The sequence below is a fragment of the Colletotrichum chrysophilum genome (assembly GCF_026319265.1).
Source record: "Colletotrichum chrysophilum strain AFK26 chromosome Unknown scaffold_82, whole genome shotgun sequence".
Taxonomy (NCBI): Eukaryota; Fungi; Ascomycota; class Sordariomycetes; order Glomerellales; family Glomerellaceae; genus Colletotrichum; species Colletotrichum chrysophilum.
The window spans coordinates 105,508-123,727 of NW_026517369.1; the positions used below are offsets into that span (position 1 = coordinate 105,508).

The 18,220-nt window shown below is 57.6% G+C and overlaps 5 protein-coding genes across 5 annotated transcripts; 2 read left to right on the plus strand and 3 right to left on the minus strand.

The window, feature by feature from the left end:
* Positions 1-1,338: 1,338 nt before the first annotated feature.
* COL26b_008952 (uncharacterized protein) lies at positions 1,339-2,911 on the minus strand (the record flags this gene model as incomplete). Its single annotated transcript, XM_053181696.1, has 3 exons — positions 1,339-2,188; positions 2,239-2,760; positions 2,832-2,911. 3 exons carry the CDS (start codon positions 2,909-2,911, stop codon positions 1,339-1,341), a joined length of 1,452 nt encoding a protein of 483 aa, XP_053034344.1.
* A 3,866-nt stretch (positions 2,912-6,777) lies between these two features.
* Positions 6,778-8,051, plus strand: COL26b_008953 (uncharacterized protein; the record flags this gene model as incomplete). The annotated part of the gene is made up of 2 exons (XM_053181697.1): positions 6,778-6,875; positions 6,959-8,051. 2 exons carry the CDS (start codon positions 6,778-6,780, stop codon positions 8,049-8,051), a joined length of 1,191 nt encoding a protein of 396 aa, XP_053034345.1.
* Positions 8,052-9,059: 1,008 nt separating this feature from the next.
* On the minus strand, positions 9,060-12,910 carry COL26b_008954 (uncharacterized protein; the record flags this gene model as incomplete). Its single annotated transcript, XM_053181698.1, has 4 exons — positions 9,060-9,695; positions 9,748-12,593; positions 12,662-12,782; positions 12,905-12,910. The coding sequence occupies 4 exons, from the start codon at positions 12,908-12,910 to the stop codon at positions 9,060-9,062; spliced, it is 3,609 nt and encodes a 1,202-aa protein (XP_053034346.1).
* A 625-nt stretch (positions 12,911-13,535) lies between these two features.
* On the plus strand, positions 13,536-15,844 carry COL26b_008955 (uncharacterized protein; the record flags this gene model as incomplete). Its single annotated transcript, XM_053181699.1, has 2 exons — positions 13,536-13,874; positions 13,922-15,844. 2 exons carry the CDS (start codon positions 13,536-13,538, stop codon positions 15,842-15,844), a joined length of 2,262 nt encoding a protein of 753 aa, XP_053034347.1.
* A 421-nt stretch (positions 15,845-16,265) lies between these two features.
* Positions 16,266-17,153, minus strand: COL26b_008956 (uncharacterized protein; the record flags this gene model as incomplete). Its single annotated transcript, XM_053181700.1, has 1 exon — positions 16,266-17,153. The coding sequence occupies one exon, from the start codon at positions 17,151-17,153 to the stop codon at positions 16,266-16,268; it is 888 nt and encodes a 295-aa protein (XP_053034348.1).
* Positions 17,154-18,220: the final 1,067 nt, after the last annotated feature.

Here is an 18,220-nt window from a genome sequence, read left to right on the forward strand (position 1 = left end):
GTCCATTTTGGCTCCGGATAGAGTAGCGATTCTGGCTCAGAGTCAAGAACGCGGCAGCACTAAGCCGAACCCGGATGTGCCTGACAGTAGCGCACCCCGTTGGTTGGGCCATTGCTGGCAAGATCGGAGAAAAAAATAGAAATGGGACGAACGCATTCGGGTTGCCGGTCGATCTCATCTTTCATTCCTTTCTCCTCCACGGGGAACCCTGATTGCTTGGCTCTGCCGCACCGCGTAGGTGAGCAGCGTCCCCTGACACCTCAGTGCGTATCCTGCAATCTGCGTCAGTATCCGTCGCCCGGCCATGTGTTGATGTGGTCTTGGCGTTGAACTACCTGATCCTGGCCAGAGGGCAGGCCATCGCTCAGATGTTGAGATGCAGATTTGACTTCAGGTCAGAACAGACACGAGCCCACCGATCTGGTCAAGCTTGCAGATGACGTCCTTGCGCCTGCATGGAAGTCTGGAGCAGGATGCCTAGTTGGACGAAGCGCCTGCGGAATAAACAAATAAACAAAGCAGTGCAGACTTCATCGGAGGATCGGCATGGCACAGGTGCTGTCATCCCATCGTCTTCTTGCATCTCGCCTCTCGGCCGGCTGCTTGGGCCGAGTCCAGCGATAACATTTGGACCAGGGTGAACCGAGTCGTTGGTACCGTCGTTAGCAAACCGAACCCGAGCTCCCGCGACGGCGTGCCCGCTGCTTGTAGACGTGGCCGGTCAAGTTCTCACTGAAACCATGCAATTGGCTGTGCAAAAACAAGCTTGTTCTCCGCGGAATGTTCATTTGAAATTGTGTCCTGCCTGACAGCTCCCACGCTGCCCTCCCGAATTGTCCCCGATGTGCCGGTAACCCGGCTACCATTGTGCTGAATGAGGTTATGCATATAAACTCCATGACGCCCTACGCCACACTCTCCGGAATTGGTATATCAATCCATTATCGGACCATTCCTCGCCTCGTCTGAGTGACGTCGGCCACAACCGCACGACAACCCTCTGTCCAACGCCGTTTGCGGAAGCCTCGGCATTCGCGGCAACCTAAAAAATCAGTGCCCCCGCTGGTATTGAACCACGGTGTGCATCTTAAAGATCCCCCCTCCATACTGTTAAAGCACCGTCATTTCGGATTAGTTGACGTAGAACATGACTTCCCTTGTCGCCTCAACTTTCGTTGTTGTACCAACTGGCATCGTCGTCCTGGTTTCGTTGACGTTTCCTCGGAGCGTTCCGATCCGACTGTGGTAAACGGTCAACTTTATCGGTTCGCCGAGTCGTGGCATGTCGTGGGCCCGGCAATCGCTTGTCGATTCTTGAAGTTCCGGTCGGTCCTGTCCTTAGAGTGGTTGAGTGCTTCCCGATTCCTTCGCAGCGGCTATCGCTTTCGCCTCTTCAGCCATCGCTTTAGCCTTGGCGTCGGCGTCGTCAGTGGATCCCGGGCCGGACGGAGAGGAGCCGTCGCCCCCCAGACCGTAGTCGAGCTTGAGCATTTCGTCGAGGTCACTTTCGTCAAGGTCGTCTAGTCCATTTGCTTTGGTGTCAGCTGGTTTGTTCTGGGCGTCGCCTCCGGCTTGCTTCTGCTGCTCCTGCTTCTGCTGCTGCTTCTGCTGCTCCTCTTGCTGCTTCCTCTGCTCCTCTTGCTGCTTCTGCTGCTCCTCTTGCTTCTTTCGCTCCTCTTCTGCTTGTCTTGCGGCCTCTGCCTCACCTTCTTTTTTACGACGCTCGTCCTCCTCTGCTTTTGCTTTTGCCTGCTCTTCGGCCTTCTGCTTAGCTTCTTTTTCTGCCTGCTCTTTCTCTGCGTCGGTGGGGCCTATACCTCCTTCTCTGTTGTCGCCGTCGCAGCGTTCGCGTTCGAGTTTCATGTCCATGATCAGGCTGACCTCGGGACAGTAGTCAAAGATCTTCTTGCGCTGGGTCGGGTTCTTCCAGACTTTGTCGGGAAGGTTTTTGCCGCCGTCGGGAATGTGGTATCCCATCGGCTTCTCCATGTACACCTCTTCAACGGCGAGGGCGCCCTTCTTCCCGTGCGCCACCTTCTCCCCCTGCATCACCCACAGTCTCTTGCCGTACCACTCATCTTCTGCTTCTGTGTTGTTATATCTTTCCTGGAATTGCAAGACCCTCTTGATAGAGGATACTCTACGGAGGGAAAGACCGCCGTTACCTGAGAAACGGTCGTCGGGCGTTCTATCGGTGGGTTAGGACGGCAATGGTATTAATGCATGGGGTTGACTTACTTGGGCGCGCCAGCCCAGCTCCAGTCCAACCATTCATTCAGACTCGTCGGAGAGTTGGAGCACAGGATGCTGTCCGACTCGAACTTGAGGATCCACTCCACGCCAGGGAGGAATTCGTCGTAGAAACGTCGGTCGGTCAACAGGCGGTAAATGTGCTCCTTGGACTCGATCGACCAAGGCTCGGGAAGGACCATCAAGTCCAGCTTGCCAATGATCTGCTGGTGCTTGACGCCGTAACTCCGAGAGATGCTTACGGTGCTCTTGTTGGAGCCGATGAACAGGAATCTCCAGTCAGGAGGCACGACAGACGTCATATGCAGCAGCTGGGGAACCAGGTGAGGGAGCGGACGAGGCTCGATGATGAGCGCAAGCTTAGACGCATTGTATCTAGCCCTCGGGTCGTCGGTCGGATTCCAGTCGACCTTGATCTTGGGAATCTTCTGCCGCGCCTCATCCAATCGTGACCTGAATTGCGCCTTGATCATGGGCTGGTAGCCCGGGAGGATGTGGGCGAACCACCATCTGCACGAAATGTCAGTTGCACGTACTGGGTAGAAGAGCACATGGTTGCATATGCAGACGGGAAGACGAACGTGATAGCCAATGAGGCAAGAAGCAGGAGCTTGCCTTTCGTAATGGCAAAAGCGCTCGTTGAGGAGGTTGCGGCAGCCATGGCGAATAGGCTTCGACGTCAAAGGACGCGCAGCGAGACGAACGTGAAGGGATCGGCTGTCGGGTGTTTTGGGCGGAACAGTAGTGAGTGATGGTGAAGTCGAAAAAAAATGTCGAGGCAATACTCTCAGTCGAGGGAACGAAACGCTCGGGGTCGGCGAAAAATCAGCGGCGCGTCATATCGAGTTGTGAAACCGCCGAGAAAGAATGCCAATATGGACTGGGTTGCGCGTTGTGGACAGCTTGACAGGTCCCTAGAAGGGAATTGGAGGGAGTCCAGAAAGTTCGCCCCGACGCGCAGGAATTCCGGGGGTATTGAGGCTGAGTATCGTTCGGGTTCGGTGTGCCGGGAGGAATTCAGAGACAAGGTCTGCGAGGGATAGGAAAACGAAATACAAGGGGTTCAAGGGCGATCAGAGAACCTGAGATAGATAGGGCACGCAATGGCAGATGACGAGTCGCTGCAGGAGGTGCCGATGCTGCTGAGTCGAATGTCATCAAAATGTCCGTACCGTTGGCCACGTCCGCTTCACAGCGCAAGCCTCGGGGTCTAACGGATTGGGGCGCGGGAGGAGGGGGAGGCCTGGAAATCAAGCAATTCCACTTGCGCCCACAACAGAGAGCACGCACCAGCACTAACACCACTGATTTGGCGAGGAGGGTGGGGGGAGCTACTAGGCGCGGGATATGTGGGAGCGAGAGCAGAGGGCCCTGCAAAGCGTCTAGACTGTGGTTGATGGTGTTCGAGATCGAGTCGGCCTTGGGGGGGAGGACGTGGAGGTGGTGGTGGCACATGGAGCACATGGGCGCAAGGGAGGAAAGAGAGACAGAAAAAAGTGACCGGCAGGAACCCGCAAGTACCGCCCGGCCGCCCAACGTCTGGTGCTGGCGTGGCAAGCAGGGAAGGAGCTCTTCCCGTAGACCCCACCTTCCCGGGTCGCTCCTCCCTTCCACGTCGCCCTTCCCTGCGTCAACCCAAGGCCCGTGGACTGAACAGTGAACAGTGAACACTGCAAGAGCCCACGGCGGGCGGCGGGCGCCCGGCTGAGGGAAAGGGCCCCCCTGCGTTGCAACTCGCTCTCGTGATCCGGGGTGAGCGATTCAGCACCGGCTCGTTGTCTCTCCGTCCAGTATCTTTTGCCGCCCATCACAATCACTTGAGATCATTTCCTCTGTCAATGGGGTTCGTCAATCATCTTGCAGCTCCTCAATCGCCCCAACTTTTAATTGCCACGAACTATCATTACTCGAATTAACCTCACCTTGCATACAGTCTGATACGGAACCACCGCCCATTCGTGCACGGCTTATCGCAACTCCAGATGACAGTCGAACCTGCAGCAACACCACTGCATGAAGGCCTCAGTGACGGCCGTCTGCATATGCGGATGATGTGCCTGGTAATAATGGCGCTGCCCAGCTGAAGCTCTGAGCAGGCTGCGCTCGATAGCCTTCCGCCCGAGCAGCGGCGGACTTCAGGACACCGTTTCTTTTCCATCTCGAGAGGTGAGTCTATTTGATTAAACGCTCTAACGCGGCTTTTCAACGCCCGCTCCGCTCCACGCTTTCCATGCAAGCAACAAGAATGCTGCCGTCGTGTCGTCTCCAGAAGGAAGTTGGAGCTTCTCCGGGTCTGAGGAGCGATATGGGTACGGCCAAGACATTGTTATCTCACGTCCTCCCTGCATGGTGTGGAGGAACCAACCGAGCGAGGCTGGAGCCTGGAGAAACAGGGCTCGCGATGTGCAGCAAGGGCCATGTATTGTGCCCGACGATTGGTTTTGCCCGCCGGTTTGGACTCGACCTAGAAAACCTCCCATTCACAGAATCGTACAATGTACGCGAGCGAAGCAAACCAACGCATCGGCCTCCGGTGCCAAGACAGCAAGACACAGCATCATCCGTTGGCTGCATGAGCCATCACAGTCGGGCGAATTGCTGACGGTGTCACAGTGTATCAGTGTGGGCGCCGTTCGTTCATGTAATAGCCTTTCGTCTGAAAAACTCAAAAGCGATGATCATTTCGAAGCCTCGAGACATTTGAGACAGCACCGCACACGGTCCTCCCTTGTGTGCCCTTGCATCTAGTCTTTTTTGGCCCAGGGTCTCGGTCTGTTGTACTCGCTGGGGAACCGAGATTGATTTGACGTTGGATCAAGCGATTGACGAGGCTCCCGTGAGTCTGTGACAATTCGTCTCGAAGAAGCGGTTATCGGGAGCCCATGTGCTACCCGTAGACAGCGCAACACACCATCATGCTGCTAGCATTGGGCGACGCGCTGTGATTAGTACCCCTGGGCTTTAATACGGCCCGGCTAATGGGTGACACGGCCGGCGATACCGAGAGTGCGGCACGGGGGACTGTTGGTTTGCGATTGCGACCAAGGCCTGCACGTACTCGGTAAAGAGCAAGGTACCCTGAGTCTCGGAGGCTGTTGCGAAAGTCGCCGGCGCTCACGAATCGGTTCGCAGGGCAAGATGATGAGACGAAAACCGCTGCGCCCGCCGCAAATTGCATTCTGTCCGCGACCGCCGTTCGTAAAATGCCATCCTATGACCGACCGACAGCTTCGTGGCGCTTCGTATCAGTTGCGGCATCCAGCAGCTGGAAGACGTCGTCGAGTTGGAGTGCGAATGGTGGCGTGACGTCCCGCCGCCGTTCGTTCCTTATTCCCCTGCCATAATACACACCGAATCGAACCCTTCCATTCTAAATCTGGAGGATCCCACCCCAGGTCAAACGTGTGAGGAGAGCTGCAAGTCAGAGGATAATGGAGGGGACGGCGAAGGAACCGCACTCGCAGTGCGGATAGGTGGCCTGGCGAAAGCATCCTGGGTCCTCATCATCGCGCTTGGCCGTCACCATCGACGGGATACTTTATGATACCTGACAGGTACTCGACCGATTTAGATGCTGCTACAGTGGCTGCATTGCGCGGTTTGACAGGGGCTCGGCGGTCGTCGACGGCAGCCAGGGGTGGGAAGGCTGCAGGGGAGCTCGCTTCACCTCCAGTTCTCTCGCTCCTCAGTTGCATGAGGAGCGGTGCTTGGGTGCTCCAGTGTGGGAAAAAGAAGAAAATCGGCTCGGCCGTCTGGGGCACTAGCAGCCCACTAAAACGTCCCATTTGCCATCCCTTTGGTTGAAACTTCCACGACCTGGGGCCTGGCCTGTTTGATTGGAACTCGCTGGCACAACTCTGTCTGGCCCAGGCGTGGGAGGCTGGCGTGGACAGGTGCCAAGTGTAAGGGGGGGAAGGGAAGGGGTGCAGTATCTTATCATCAGATAGTTTTCCTTCCGCGACCCTCGACGAGCAGCCTGGCATCGTTTTGAAGGGAGGCAAGAGCTACATTCACTGCGGGTTCGCTTTTCGAGGCCCTGCCGCTGGAAAGTTGCCGCCATCTTAGTGCAAGTGGAATCAGCGCCTCTGACACATCACGCTCTCTGACCAGCTTTCTATTTCCCTCTCACTCTCTTCCTTCCTTTCTCAACACACAACACCTCCTCTGTCCTGCATCTCCAACGCGGGCCATGAGCAGGTATCCGCGCGAGTAGCCCAGTCTATTCGCCATCCGCTGCCGTCGTCGTAATCACCACCCGGCCGCGGATCCGGGCATGCCTTAGTCCTCCCCTGGCACGCTACCGCCCATCCGCGCCATCGACCTGCGTAATCGCTGTGGACCGGACGGCTCTGCGAATCGCCAACACGCCCGCTCCAACAGCCGGTCTGGCCGCCAACTCCCCCGACACAATTTCCGACAGAAGCATCTCGCTACAACTGCCGCGCCGAGACCCGTCTCCCAGCGCTCTTTACCAGCCGTCTTGGCTCTTTTGTCAAGATGGCTTTACCACCTCAGCCAGACACCAACATGGCCGATGTGAAGCAGCAGGTCAAGGTCCTGCTACTCTCCCTGTGGGCTCTGACGAGCCGCCGGATGAGAGTGGCCGGCGCCTTCGTCCTCTTCCTGTAAGTCGACCGTCTGAATTATCACGGGCTGTTCGCTGCGCCTGTGGACTGCGCCGCACGAGTTACTGACAATGAGGTGACAGCGGCGTGTCGGTATGGCTCTCGCTACCCACGATCAAGACGATGACCGTTCCAAAGGTCACCCTCGAATACGCACATTCACCATACAACCACTCCAAGGTCGCTCTCCTCGTTGAGAACCGACCCAACCCTATTCTGGCGCCTCTGATGCTGCACTTCATCTCTGTCGTGCCCCCGGACTGGCGCTTCCGCTTCATGGGCTCCATTGACTCGGTCCGGTCAATCAACCAGTCTGTCGCCATTCGCGAGCAAGTCGCCGCCGGCAAGCTGGACCTGACCTATATTCCCTCCAACATGAGCACCGCCGGCCAGGAGATGATCAGCCGCTTCCTTACCAACTTGTGGCTTTACGAGACCGTTCTGCAGCCTGCCGAATGGCTGCTCGTCTTCCAGACCGACAGCATTCTGTGCGCCAACAACAGGCAGAACATCAATGACTACCTCGAGTATGATTGGATCGGCGCCCCCTGGAACCCCGGCGGTCGCTGGGGTGGCAACGGCGGTCTGTCCATCCGCCGTGTCAGCGCCATGATCGATATCCTTCGTAACCAGAAGCGTGTCGATGGATCCGAGCCCGAGGACGTCTGGCTCGCCGAGCGTCTCGCTCACCGCCCAGGCAGCAAGGTTGCCAACGGAACCGTCTCTTTGATGTTCAGCGGTGAAATGCACACAGGGCCGGGCACCGTGATCAACCACGACGGACCCAACTCGACTTTGGAGGCGGCCGCTGAAGGCGAGCTTGTTGCTGGCATCGACGACTACCGCGAAGGCTACTACGAGCCCATGGGATATCACACTGGTGGCAGCGGTATCTGGTTACACAGCGCCATCTGGGGTACCCCGGCCCTACGCAAACACATTTGGGACTACTGCCCGGAGGTTAAGTTGACGTTGGCTATGGACGCCGCCAAGTACGTTCCGGGTACATGCAAGTCCAACTGGAAGAGAGGAATCGACATCTACGAGGACGGAGGCCTGGTCGAACGCGAGGAGGAGATCTCCGAGGAGGAGGCTCTCTCGGCTTACCCGTTCGGGACCGAGATGATTGACGGCGAAGAATACCCCAAGCTGCCACCCAACTTGATGATGTGGTAGCGCCTTGCTCTGTATGAGGAATTTCACTTTCAATCTGCAAAGGACCACATTTCGAGCCATGGAGGGCGTATGGGGCGAAGTTTGTTACATTACAGGTGGTTGTTACCACTGAATTTGGCTTGGCGTTTGGAGGACTGCTCCTGAATGGAAAGCGGACAAGACAACTCGTGGAATGAGTCATGTATGGCATAGATCATTAACTTTTCGAAATAACCATTTGAACAACACAACTTGAGACGTAGATCCTCCGTAAGTCGGCCCATCCCGGCTGCGAGGCGGTCGGAAATGAAGGTGATCAACTTGTGCAGGGCGACGCCCCCACGTCCTGGATGTCGCACAGATCTCTTTCTCAGTCGCGCCGCAATCTACCTGCCGTGCGCCGTCCAGAGTTTCTCAGAGTTAGAGAGACACGGACACCCATGCAAGAAACCGGGGCGGCCAGCGGCAAAGGGAAACCTTGACAAGACCGATCATACGCGCGCGAGAACAGGCGCATAGACCTACCTGCATGTGTACAGAAGTAAGGTTTTTCCATTGTCGAATTCTGCGCTCGGATATCGGCTTCCATGGAAGTTGCACATAAGACAGGAGTGACCTCCGGCGGAGGTTTCCGGCCTTGCTTGAACCCATTCCCCGGTTCGTTTGCGCAAAATCTCCTGACGTTGGCCCGGTGGGAGCAATGCATTTCGATTAAGTTATGATCTAGGTAGCTACAGGCAAGATGGCCGCGGCGGGCCGCGAGACTGCAGAAGTGCAGAACGGCCCGTTGGCGTTGAAGGTTGGCGCGTAGCCCTAGCCAACGAGATTCCAACCATATACTGTTGGCTGCGTCAGGAATGAAGGCGAGCAGAGGCACCCAAGAATAATCGGATATCGAATAGTGCTACAAAACACGGCCCGCCAGGTTGTCAGCAAGCCTCTACTGGAGTGCGTTGTATGTCTTAACAGTAAACCAAGAAATGTGTAGACAGGAATCAGGACCAGAGATGGTCGGATTACAACAAGTAATTAGAGCACGTATCCGCCGCTTCCAAGACACTGCCACTCCCTCACGCCCGTGTGCTCCTCGAGCTCGACGCACCACCAGAGCACCTCCTTCGCCTTGTCGATCTGGCCGCTCTCCTCGTGGGCCCTGGCCAGTGCGAACCAGGCCTCCGAGTTATTCCAGGCGACACCTAGTTTTGTCAACGACGACAAGAGACCGTAGGCACGGTCGCGCGCCGCGAGGCGGTCAATCTTGGGCAGTGAAGCTGCCTTGTACGGCGCAGGCAGTTTCTCGTCCGACTCTGCCTTTTCCAGAGACTTGATGGACGAAGCCGTCGTTGCTGACTGATGGGCACTCGTCTTGCCGATGCCTGAGCCCGATGCACTGGAGCCCAGTCCGAGTGGCTCTGACGGGAGGCCGTGCTGCGGTACCGAGATCTTGGGCAGATCTGGCGCTGGCAGTGACAGACTTGAGATGTTTTCTGGCACGCTCAGCACCGGAACTGCTGGCGGCGGCAAGACCTTCTCGGTGTAGATATCGAGCAGAATATTGGACAAGCCCACGATCGCAGCAGCGTGATCTGGGAAGTGGGTGAGGGCCATTTCAAAGTCTGACCTCGCGAGGTACGGCGATCCCTTGGCCAACGAGAGATATCCCAACTAGGTGTGTTGTCAGCGATTACGTGCAGTATACCAGACGAAAGAAACTCACCTCCGCCCAAACGTCTCCGAGCAGTTCGTCAACCCCCTTCTTTTCCGCCCAGCCATCGCCTTTCAAAGACAAAGCGCCGGTAGGATCTTTGGCAACCTCGGCTTCGAGGATGCCGACGAGCTTCTGGGCTTCCGAGATGGCGCCCTTGCTGTCCTCAAACATGCCCGCCCGGCGATAGAAACCCGCAATCATCAACCACACCTTGACCAGCAGAGCAGCCCGTTGTCTCCGCTCCAGGTCCTGAGGAAAGTGTATTAATGGCAGGGGGTTCGAGATGGTATATGTAGCACTGGCAGAGATTTCGGAAAAGTTGGTAGACCGTGACTTCTGAGAAGTATAAGACTCAAGGTGATGGAGTGACCGGCCCCGAGAGATGGTTGATGCCGTGGAGGCCTGACGGTTTCCAAGCGGAAACTCGCTTTGTTGCAGCTCGTCCGCGGGGGTGAAATACACCTCGCCATCAAGAACAGTTGGCGCGTGAGGGTTCGTGCCTGCGCTACTAACACTTGATGTCCTCTTGCGGCCGCCGCTGCTATCACGCTTGCGAAGACTGTGCCTCTTGCCAGACTCGCTTCTTGCCCGGCGGGTGACGCTGGAGAGTCTGCGCGATCGCTTTTCGTTTGGCGATCCGTTCTCCTGAGTGACCTGGATGGTCGGCGCGATACTTGCAGAGGTCTGAGTAGTCATTGGGCGCGCTGTCCTCTCAGTCTCCGCTATGCTTGCCCTCCTCGTTCGCTGCGAACCGAAGATGCTGCCCTTAAGACTCCTCAACGTGCCTGCCGAGCTCTTTGGTGGGAGCATTGTGGATCCCGTCTTGGGCGGTTGCGTTGTAGATTTGGCCTCGAGGCTTCCGAAAAGCCGGTTGAACAGCGACAACAGTTCGGAGCTTGCGTTAACAGCCACATCGGGACCCTCGAGAAGCTCAACGAGTGCGAGCTGCGTCATCTTGACCTCGAGAATGCTCTCTCTCTCCGTGTCGTCCATGTCGTCCACAACCCCCTTACGTTCGTTGGCAATCTTCTCGTCCTGAGCCTCGGCATCATTCAGATGCTCACTCTTGAAGTGGAGATCCTGCCGTCCGAATAGGACAGAAGGGTCACGGAACTGCTCAAAAGCGCCCTCGCAGGCCTTGGCAGCCATATTATATTCTTGTCTCGCACTCAGAAGGAGGGCCAAGAGATGCCAAAGGGGAACTAGAGAGCGCTCCTGCCAGAAGGGGCCGTGATAGAGGCTATGCTCTTCGTCCGCAGACTTGTTGGATATCAGAGCTGTCTTCACAATGTCGATTGCGGGGGTAAGTTCCCGCCGCTCAGCCAACAAAAGACCCAGGGCGAAGAGGCTGCGGACATCTCTAGTGCGGCCCAGCTCCGGGGAAAGCGACTTTCTCAGACACCTGATCGCCTTTGTCTGAATCTCGGTTCGTGACGCTGCGTCGTGTGTGATTCTCGACCAGTGGGCCTGCGAGAGACCAATGGCTTGCCACGACAGCGCAATCAGGTGGGGGCGGATCTTGGGGTGAATGGTAGTCGTCTCATCCTCTTCCGGGACACTGTTCTCGTTCTCGACACCATTTTTCAGTTGCGGCAGTCTGAACAACCAGTCCTCGAGCACATTGCCAATGTCACGAGCCTTCTCGATGGCGTCTTTCCCACCGTAGCGGCACAAAGCCAGAATGCATTGCGACATTGTCTCGAGCACCGTCCCGTCATCATCGAGGTTGGCCTCGAGGTGGCCCGTTTTGTCGACTCTGGCCTTGCCGTGCTTAACCAGATCCAGGTATGAGTCGAAGGCCTTGAAAGCGAGATCAAACTCGGCCACCGCAAGATGAACCGTGAACAGACAGCGAAGGATGGCACTTGAGTGGTACGTCTTGGTTGCGCAGTCGTAGAGAGTATCGAGAACACCTCTGCTGAGGCTCTCGCGTCCTCCTTGACCAAGATCCTGGTCTTTCCAACCGCGGCCGCAAAGGATAGACCAGTTGCTGACGACAGTCCTCACGAATGATTCAACCTCTTCTCTGGTTTCGTCGGCTTTGGGGAAGGTGGTCTCGCCGATCAGGAGCGCTTGGTATGCCGCTTCAGTCTTTTTGAGCTCGATTCTCATCTGGTTCCGTGCTGAGGATTCCTTGGTGATCTTGCCGAGGAACCCTGTCGGGAAGGGCAGATCTAGCTCGAGAATATTCGTGAGAGCCAGGTAGTATTCTAACCACACCTGTCGCCTTGGCACGGAACCCCTATATCCATACCCTCCTGTGACAGGTCCCGTCATCGACTCCCAGTATCTGGCCCATGATCGGAAGCAGGCGAGCGAGTTGGGATCCTCCAGCGACCTCTCGTTCGAGCGCAGAGCTAGGCTGTGCAGCACACAGTATTCCGTCAGGAAGAGCTCCGACCATACTCTGAATTGCTTGTGGGCGTTGCGGGTTGCCGAAGGCGCGGAAACGGAGGGCAGCGCAGAGTCAAAAACGACCAGGGCCTCAGCGGTCTCATTGTTTCGAGACAGGCAGTTGGCCTTGATGAATGCGGCCTTCAGTGCGCTGATGTTGGTCCATTCGGAGAGCGTATCGGTAGAGCTGAGCTGCGCAAGCTCCTGCTCCAGGTTCGATGGCAGCTTCGCGGCAGCCTGATCGAACTCGCCAACCACCCAATGCAGCAAGCCAGCGCAGACCTGAGCCTGGAACCTGTCCTCTGGGAACCGTGACTCTCCGTCGACGGCCGCTTCGAGCTTCGTGATGACATTCGCAGCATCGAGGTCCTTCGCGGATACGGCAGTTGCTGGTCGGCCCGCGCCTGAGGGATCGGTCGCTTTTGCAATTGCGCATTCGGTTTCGGCGGCCAAGGTCAGACCTGTAGGGGATTCGAAGTCAGTAGGGTGGACGAGGCCGCGTGTGCAGGTTTCGTTCGAGGTCACCGACAGGTTCGGTCAGGCGCATGTTTCCTGATCTTGCGGACGAACTCGGGAACAGCGCTCCAATTGCCGTCGCATCTCGCATCGTCGAGAGCCTTGATGTAGTGGGCGGCCTTGTTCGGGTCGGGCTGCAACAAACAAAGACAAACATGTGGTCAGTACAAAATGTCCAGCACACACAGCTTCGACGTCATGGGTTGGGGCATGGGATGGGCGGTCTGTCCACAGCCCCTGGGAAAAGCACACTCACAGCCATTTTGCGATGCCTCGGCCAGTGCCAATATTTCGGGGAAGATGAGAACCAATTCTACTAGCACGGCATCTGGGCATACAGCATGTTTTGTTGAAGATAGCAGGGGGGGCCGGCGGTGGTTGGCGATGTTTAGGAGCCGAGAAATGGCTTAATTAGGAGAAAGCACGTTGCACAAGTGATTGGGAGCGAACGCGATATGACACGCTTGTAGTGCTGCTGCTGCTACTCGCTGCACTAAAAATGACGGTGAGGTGGGCTGGACCTCCAAGGACTGCGAGGTCCCTGGAGGGAGCACGGGCCAGTAAACGGGTGAAGATCAGGGGATCCTGTCAGTGCCAGTCGAGCCTGTGAAAGGCCTCTTTGTACCATTGTATCTTTGTGCTCGTTATGCCCCTTACATAACAGACCAGGGAGTCTCTTGTGTCCAATCAGAAGACAGCAACAGTGGAGTCGACGGTACATGTGAAATGTACCTTTTTCACTTACAGAAAAAAAAGTTTCATTCAGCATCAACAGCCTGTGAAACGAAGACAGTGCTCATCATTTATCGAGTCGGCAGGCCTCGAAAACTGTCTTGGAGACTCAATTGGGTCATTTTATCTTTTCCTGTGTCTGCGGTGCAGTCAAAATGTCCCTCCCCCCCGATCTGAAGGTGCTCTGCCGCCGCCTGACCTCAACACCACCTGCCCAGTTGCCTCATTCGATCCCGGCCTTCATCAACCACGTCCTCCGCTGCAAAGATGTTCTCTCTGCGCCCCAAGACCAAAAGTCCAAGGGCGCCGCCTCATCCGAGACGGCGTCTCTAGTCCACAAGTTGAGGACCATCATCACGACTCTTCTCAATGGCAAGAGCGCCATGGGACGCTTCACTGGCGCAACTCTCGTAAAGGCGGTCGTTGATGTCGGCGGATGGGAGTGTCTCAAGGAGTCTGGTCCTTGGGTTCGCAGCCTCTTGGCTATGATACAGGTTAGTAGAGTTGGATGTCCGTAGGTTCAATCGCTGACAGTTCACAGAAGAACGACCCCTTCCCAGTAAAGGAGGTCGCGATTGTCACTCTCGTCAGGATATACTCCCTCATCCACGACTACCAGACTCTCACCAGAGAAATCGCAACACCCACCATCCCAACCTTCTTTAACGCATGCTTGCAGCTGATCAAGCTCCCGCCAGCTGGCCAGCGCCTCAAGACGCCTCTTGTTGTTGTCGAGACCATCCTGGATGCGTTCTCAACTCTCATCCCTCTGTACCCGACCACGTCACGCCCTTTCAACGGCCAGACCAGGACTGCCATCCGGCCTTACCTGGCGCCAACTTCCTCGGATGGGATCACCATCCCCCAGCCTCTCCGCCGCGCCAGCAGACACCTGGCGCTTTCGCTCCATTTCACCACCGCCGGCAAGACGGGACCTACTGATGACTGGAACAAGCTAGTCGAGGAGCTGAGAAAGGACTTCCATTCCAGCGCCGACCAGGTTTTCCGCGCGGTGCAGGAGTCGTGGGAATCATCTGCCCCTTACACCCGCTCCAAGGTTGACTTTGACGCCTCTCCTGCTGGAGCCGAAGGAGCAGCCCAGCTGCCCCCTTGGACCGGGATTTCGGCGGGCCGCGATAGACTTGTCGGTCTCCTCGAGTACCTCACAGATTCCCTTCGCTACACTACGAAAGCATCTGTCACCGTGCCCGTCGGTGCCTTGTTGGACGTGGTCTCCAGAGTCTCGTTGATCAGCCGCAATTCCAAGTCGCAATCCTGGGACCAGGCCCTCGAAACGCAGGCCGCCGTTGGTAGAGAAGAGAAGGAGGAGCTATGGGCCGTGATGCCGGACATTCACGTTGCTGCGCTCGATGTTTTGTTGGTTCTGGTCCAAAGACTCGAGAACAACTCCCTCCCTCTTGCCCCAGAAATCTATGACAACCTCCTCCTCGTCTTCAAATCCGGCATCAACATCCCCTCAGTGCGCTTCGCCGCCTACAAGCTCCTCAACGAGACCCTCCCCGTCTGCGGTCCCGGCCTGCAGAAGCTCACCGTCGAGACTCTCGGAGTCATCATCCTCGCCTGCTGCCGTGACATCCAACAGGAGACAGGCTACGTCAAGGAGACCAAGGCGGCCACCAAGAACGGAGCAGACACCAAGAAGAACGGCATCGCGGCAAACGCGGACCTCTTCCTCCCCTCGCAAACATCGGATGCCCAGTCGTCCTCAAAACCCAGCTTGTCCAAGGACCATCTGGCCGCTGCCGAGACCCTCCTCACCAGCCTCCTTTCCCACCTGCCCCAACAGCACCTCAAGCCCGGCCTGCGCGGCCTCCTCGACCAGACCGCCATCCTCTCCCGCAACAAGGACGCCATGCTCGCCAGCGTCCTGAACCCCTACGTCAACCAGGCCGGCGCCATGTACCCCAGCATCCTCCCCTACCTCTCGCAGCAGTACCCCAACGACAAGGGCGTCGAGATCCTGCGCTCCAACATCCGCACCGCGACGCAGACACCCACTCCCGCCGACGACTTCGGCGCCAACGCGACGGCGACGCTCGCGGAGCTCGAGGCCGAGGAAGCCGCCAAGGACGGCGAGGAGGAGATCGTCTCCGAGATCGAGGTCGCGCAGGACGAGGAGATGAAGGACGCATCCGCGGCGGCTGGGACCATTGTCGTCGCCGCCGACGACGACGACAGCAACCCGTTCAAGACGTCCAAGGGCGCCAACGCCGCGCCGGCGGAGGTCGCGAACCCTTTCGCGGTGTCGTCCGCGCAGAAGCGCAAGCTCAACGACAGCGACACTAGCCCGCCCAAGAGGCAGAGCGTGGAGAGGAAGGTGGAGCGGGCCGTGGTGCCCGAGCCGGTTGCTAAGCCCGATGAGGCGGGTGACGACGATAGTGACGACGAGAGTGTCCACTTGAACATGGATTTAGATGACGATGAGGAGGAGGATGAAGAGTAGGCCAGACCGTCTTTTTATTTCGTGTCATTTCAAGTGCAGATGGGCATGATACCCCCGAGGGAGATTCCAGCATTTCGACTTGTGAAGTCAGGGTATATAATTTGAGGAAAAAATGTGCGAGCTCGCGACTCCATGGTCTAAGCTGTATTCTGTTTACACGACACTGTGAAATCGCAGTATCCAGGGCCACGAGGCCGTTGACTATTCTCGGAGTATGTAAAGCGTATCCCGCGTGAGAAACGGGCGTAGAGTGTAGAAATGCAAATCCCAAGGCAATCCCGTCGATAGCCTCTCGCAACGCCGCCCAGTGAAGAGTTCTCCACCAAACCCCCGTTCCATGTGTGAGCCAAGATATTTTTCAAAAGCAAATTTGCAAACCAAAGACCGTAGAAACAAAAACCCCCGTTGCGTGTCGTCTCGTTCAATCCCGCAGCCAGGCCCTGCGCTTCTCCTCCTTCCTAGCGCGTCGCTTTTCCTTAAACTGCTTGAGCTCCTGCTTCGTAGGCTTCTTGCCGCTGCGCTCGGCCTTGAGACTGCGCCCGTCGTGGGAATTGGCCGCGGCGTCGACGTCGAAGAAAGCGTTCATCTGCCGTCTGCTCTTGGCCTCGTCCGAGTGCCGGTCCGGCCCGTCGCCCGCCGCCTGGAACTGCCCGGTGAAGCGGTTGAACTGTGCCATTGCGCCATAGTTTTGTTCCGCGAGCGCGGCGGTCTGCTGCGCCTCGTCCTCGTTCGCCTTGTCTCCCTGCGCGTACCACGCGGTCGGGTCGTAGTCGCCGTGGATGGCGGGATTGTAGCCGCCCGCGGCGGGTCGGTCGTTTGCTGGTAGGGGCGGAGGGCCTGATGGAAGAGGCGCGGCGGTCGCGGTGGTGCCGGGAGCTGCTCCCGTGTCGGTTGAGGATGAGGCCGCGGCGGCGCCGGTTTGCACGCGCGGGTTCTCCCACTGCGTCTTGCCCGTGAAGCGGTTGAAGAAGAAGTACGCGTTGGAGGTGGGATCCCACTGGAAGTCCCAGCCGTCGTCTTCGGCGGCAGGAGGCGGCCCTGAGGGCAGCGGCGGGGCTTCGTCGGGAAGAGGCGGCGCATCGTCGTCGCCGGCAGGGGCCTTGTCGTCGGCGGTCGCGGGGGACGCGCCCTCGCTGGCCTCGCCGGACTCTGGGGAACTCGCGGCAGCCTTGTCGTCGTCGCGGCTGTCGCGAGAATCGTCTGGCGATGCAGAGGAGCTTCGTTTGTCGTCGGCCGGGGCATCCGCAGGCGTGCTCTGCTCGGGATCAGCCTCGCGCGGGGAGGCGGGTCGCGGCGACTCTGACGCCATGGTTTCAAAGGGAGATGGAATGCAGGGTTTAATTCGATGGTGCGTCGCGAAGTAAGTCAGTTGTCTGTCACCGAGTAACAAGAGTCTGTCGATCTGGCTGGACCCTCATAGCTTGGTGGTGAAGAGGTCGACGAACGGAATCGGAGAGTGCGCGCGCGTGCTGGGGGTGGTGGGAGAAGACAAGGCAGAGATTGAGGTTGGTTGGCAGGTCGCGCAGACCCAGTGCTCGGATGAGTGCATCACCTGAAATTTGGATACAAGGAAGAAGCCGCGCCGGTGATGGGCCGTATGGGGTTCCGCAGTTGCAATCCTGTGAACTGACGGCGGGCTGGGTGGACGGACAGGGGAAGGCCCAAGGCCCAAGGCCCCCTCCAGGCCAGCCAGCCAGAGCACTCAACCTGGAAGGCTCCAGGTGAAGGATGGCCAGGGTTAGGGGGCATACGGCCACCACAGCACCACTTTTGGCACTGTCTGTGCGCACTGTGCCGAGACCGACGCAGCGAATCTAGTGGCACCGTGTGGGGCCAGTGTCCTTTTCTTGTCAGAGCCTAGTCCAAAAGTGACGATGGACCGCACAGCTGCTGCAGGCACGCACTCTGCTGGCCAGACCCAGACCTAGACCTCTCTCTGGCTGGTGGCAATACCTTACGGAAAGTGGACGAGGGAAGGCGGGCGGGAGTGGGATGGGCAGTTGTAGTCGGGTTGGGTCTGACGGATGGATTTGCTGCCCGCAGAGCCCGCCTACCTGGTAATGTAGAGACAGACTGCAACACTGTACGGCCTGGCCTGGCCTGTTGCTGCCCGCATGCCTTCCATTGGTACACGGCAGGCAATGCAAGACTCGAAAGACGGCACGACAGAGGTGGGCAGATTAAAATCACACTCACTGGTCGGAACCTGATGGAAGTCGACGGAGCTACGTCCGGTCTTTTCCAGGGACGGATCGGATTCTCTCCTTCGTCTGTCTGTCTGTCTCTGTCACTCTGGTTTGCCCTACTACTACCACACTCACACTGCACCCAGCCAGCTGAACAGAGCTTTCTTCTGCCTCTGCCTCTGCCTTTCCT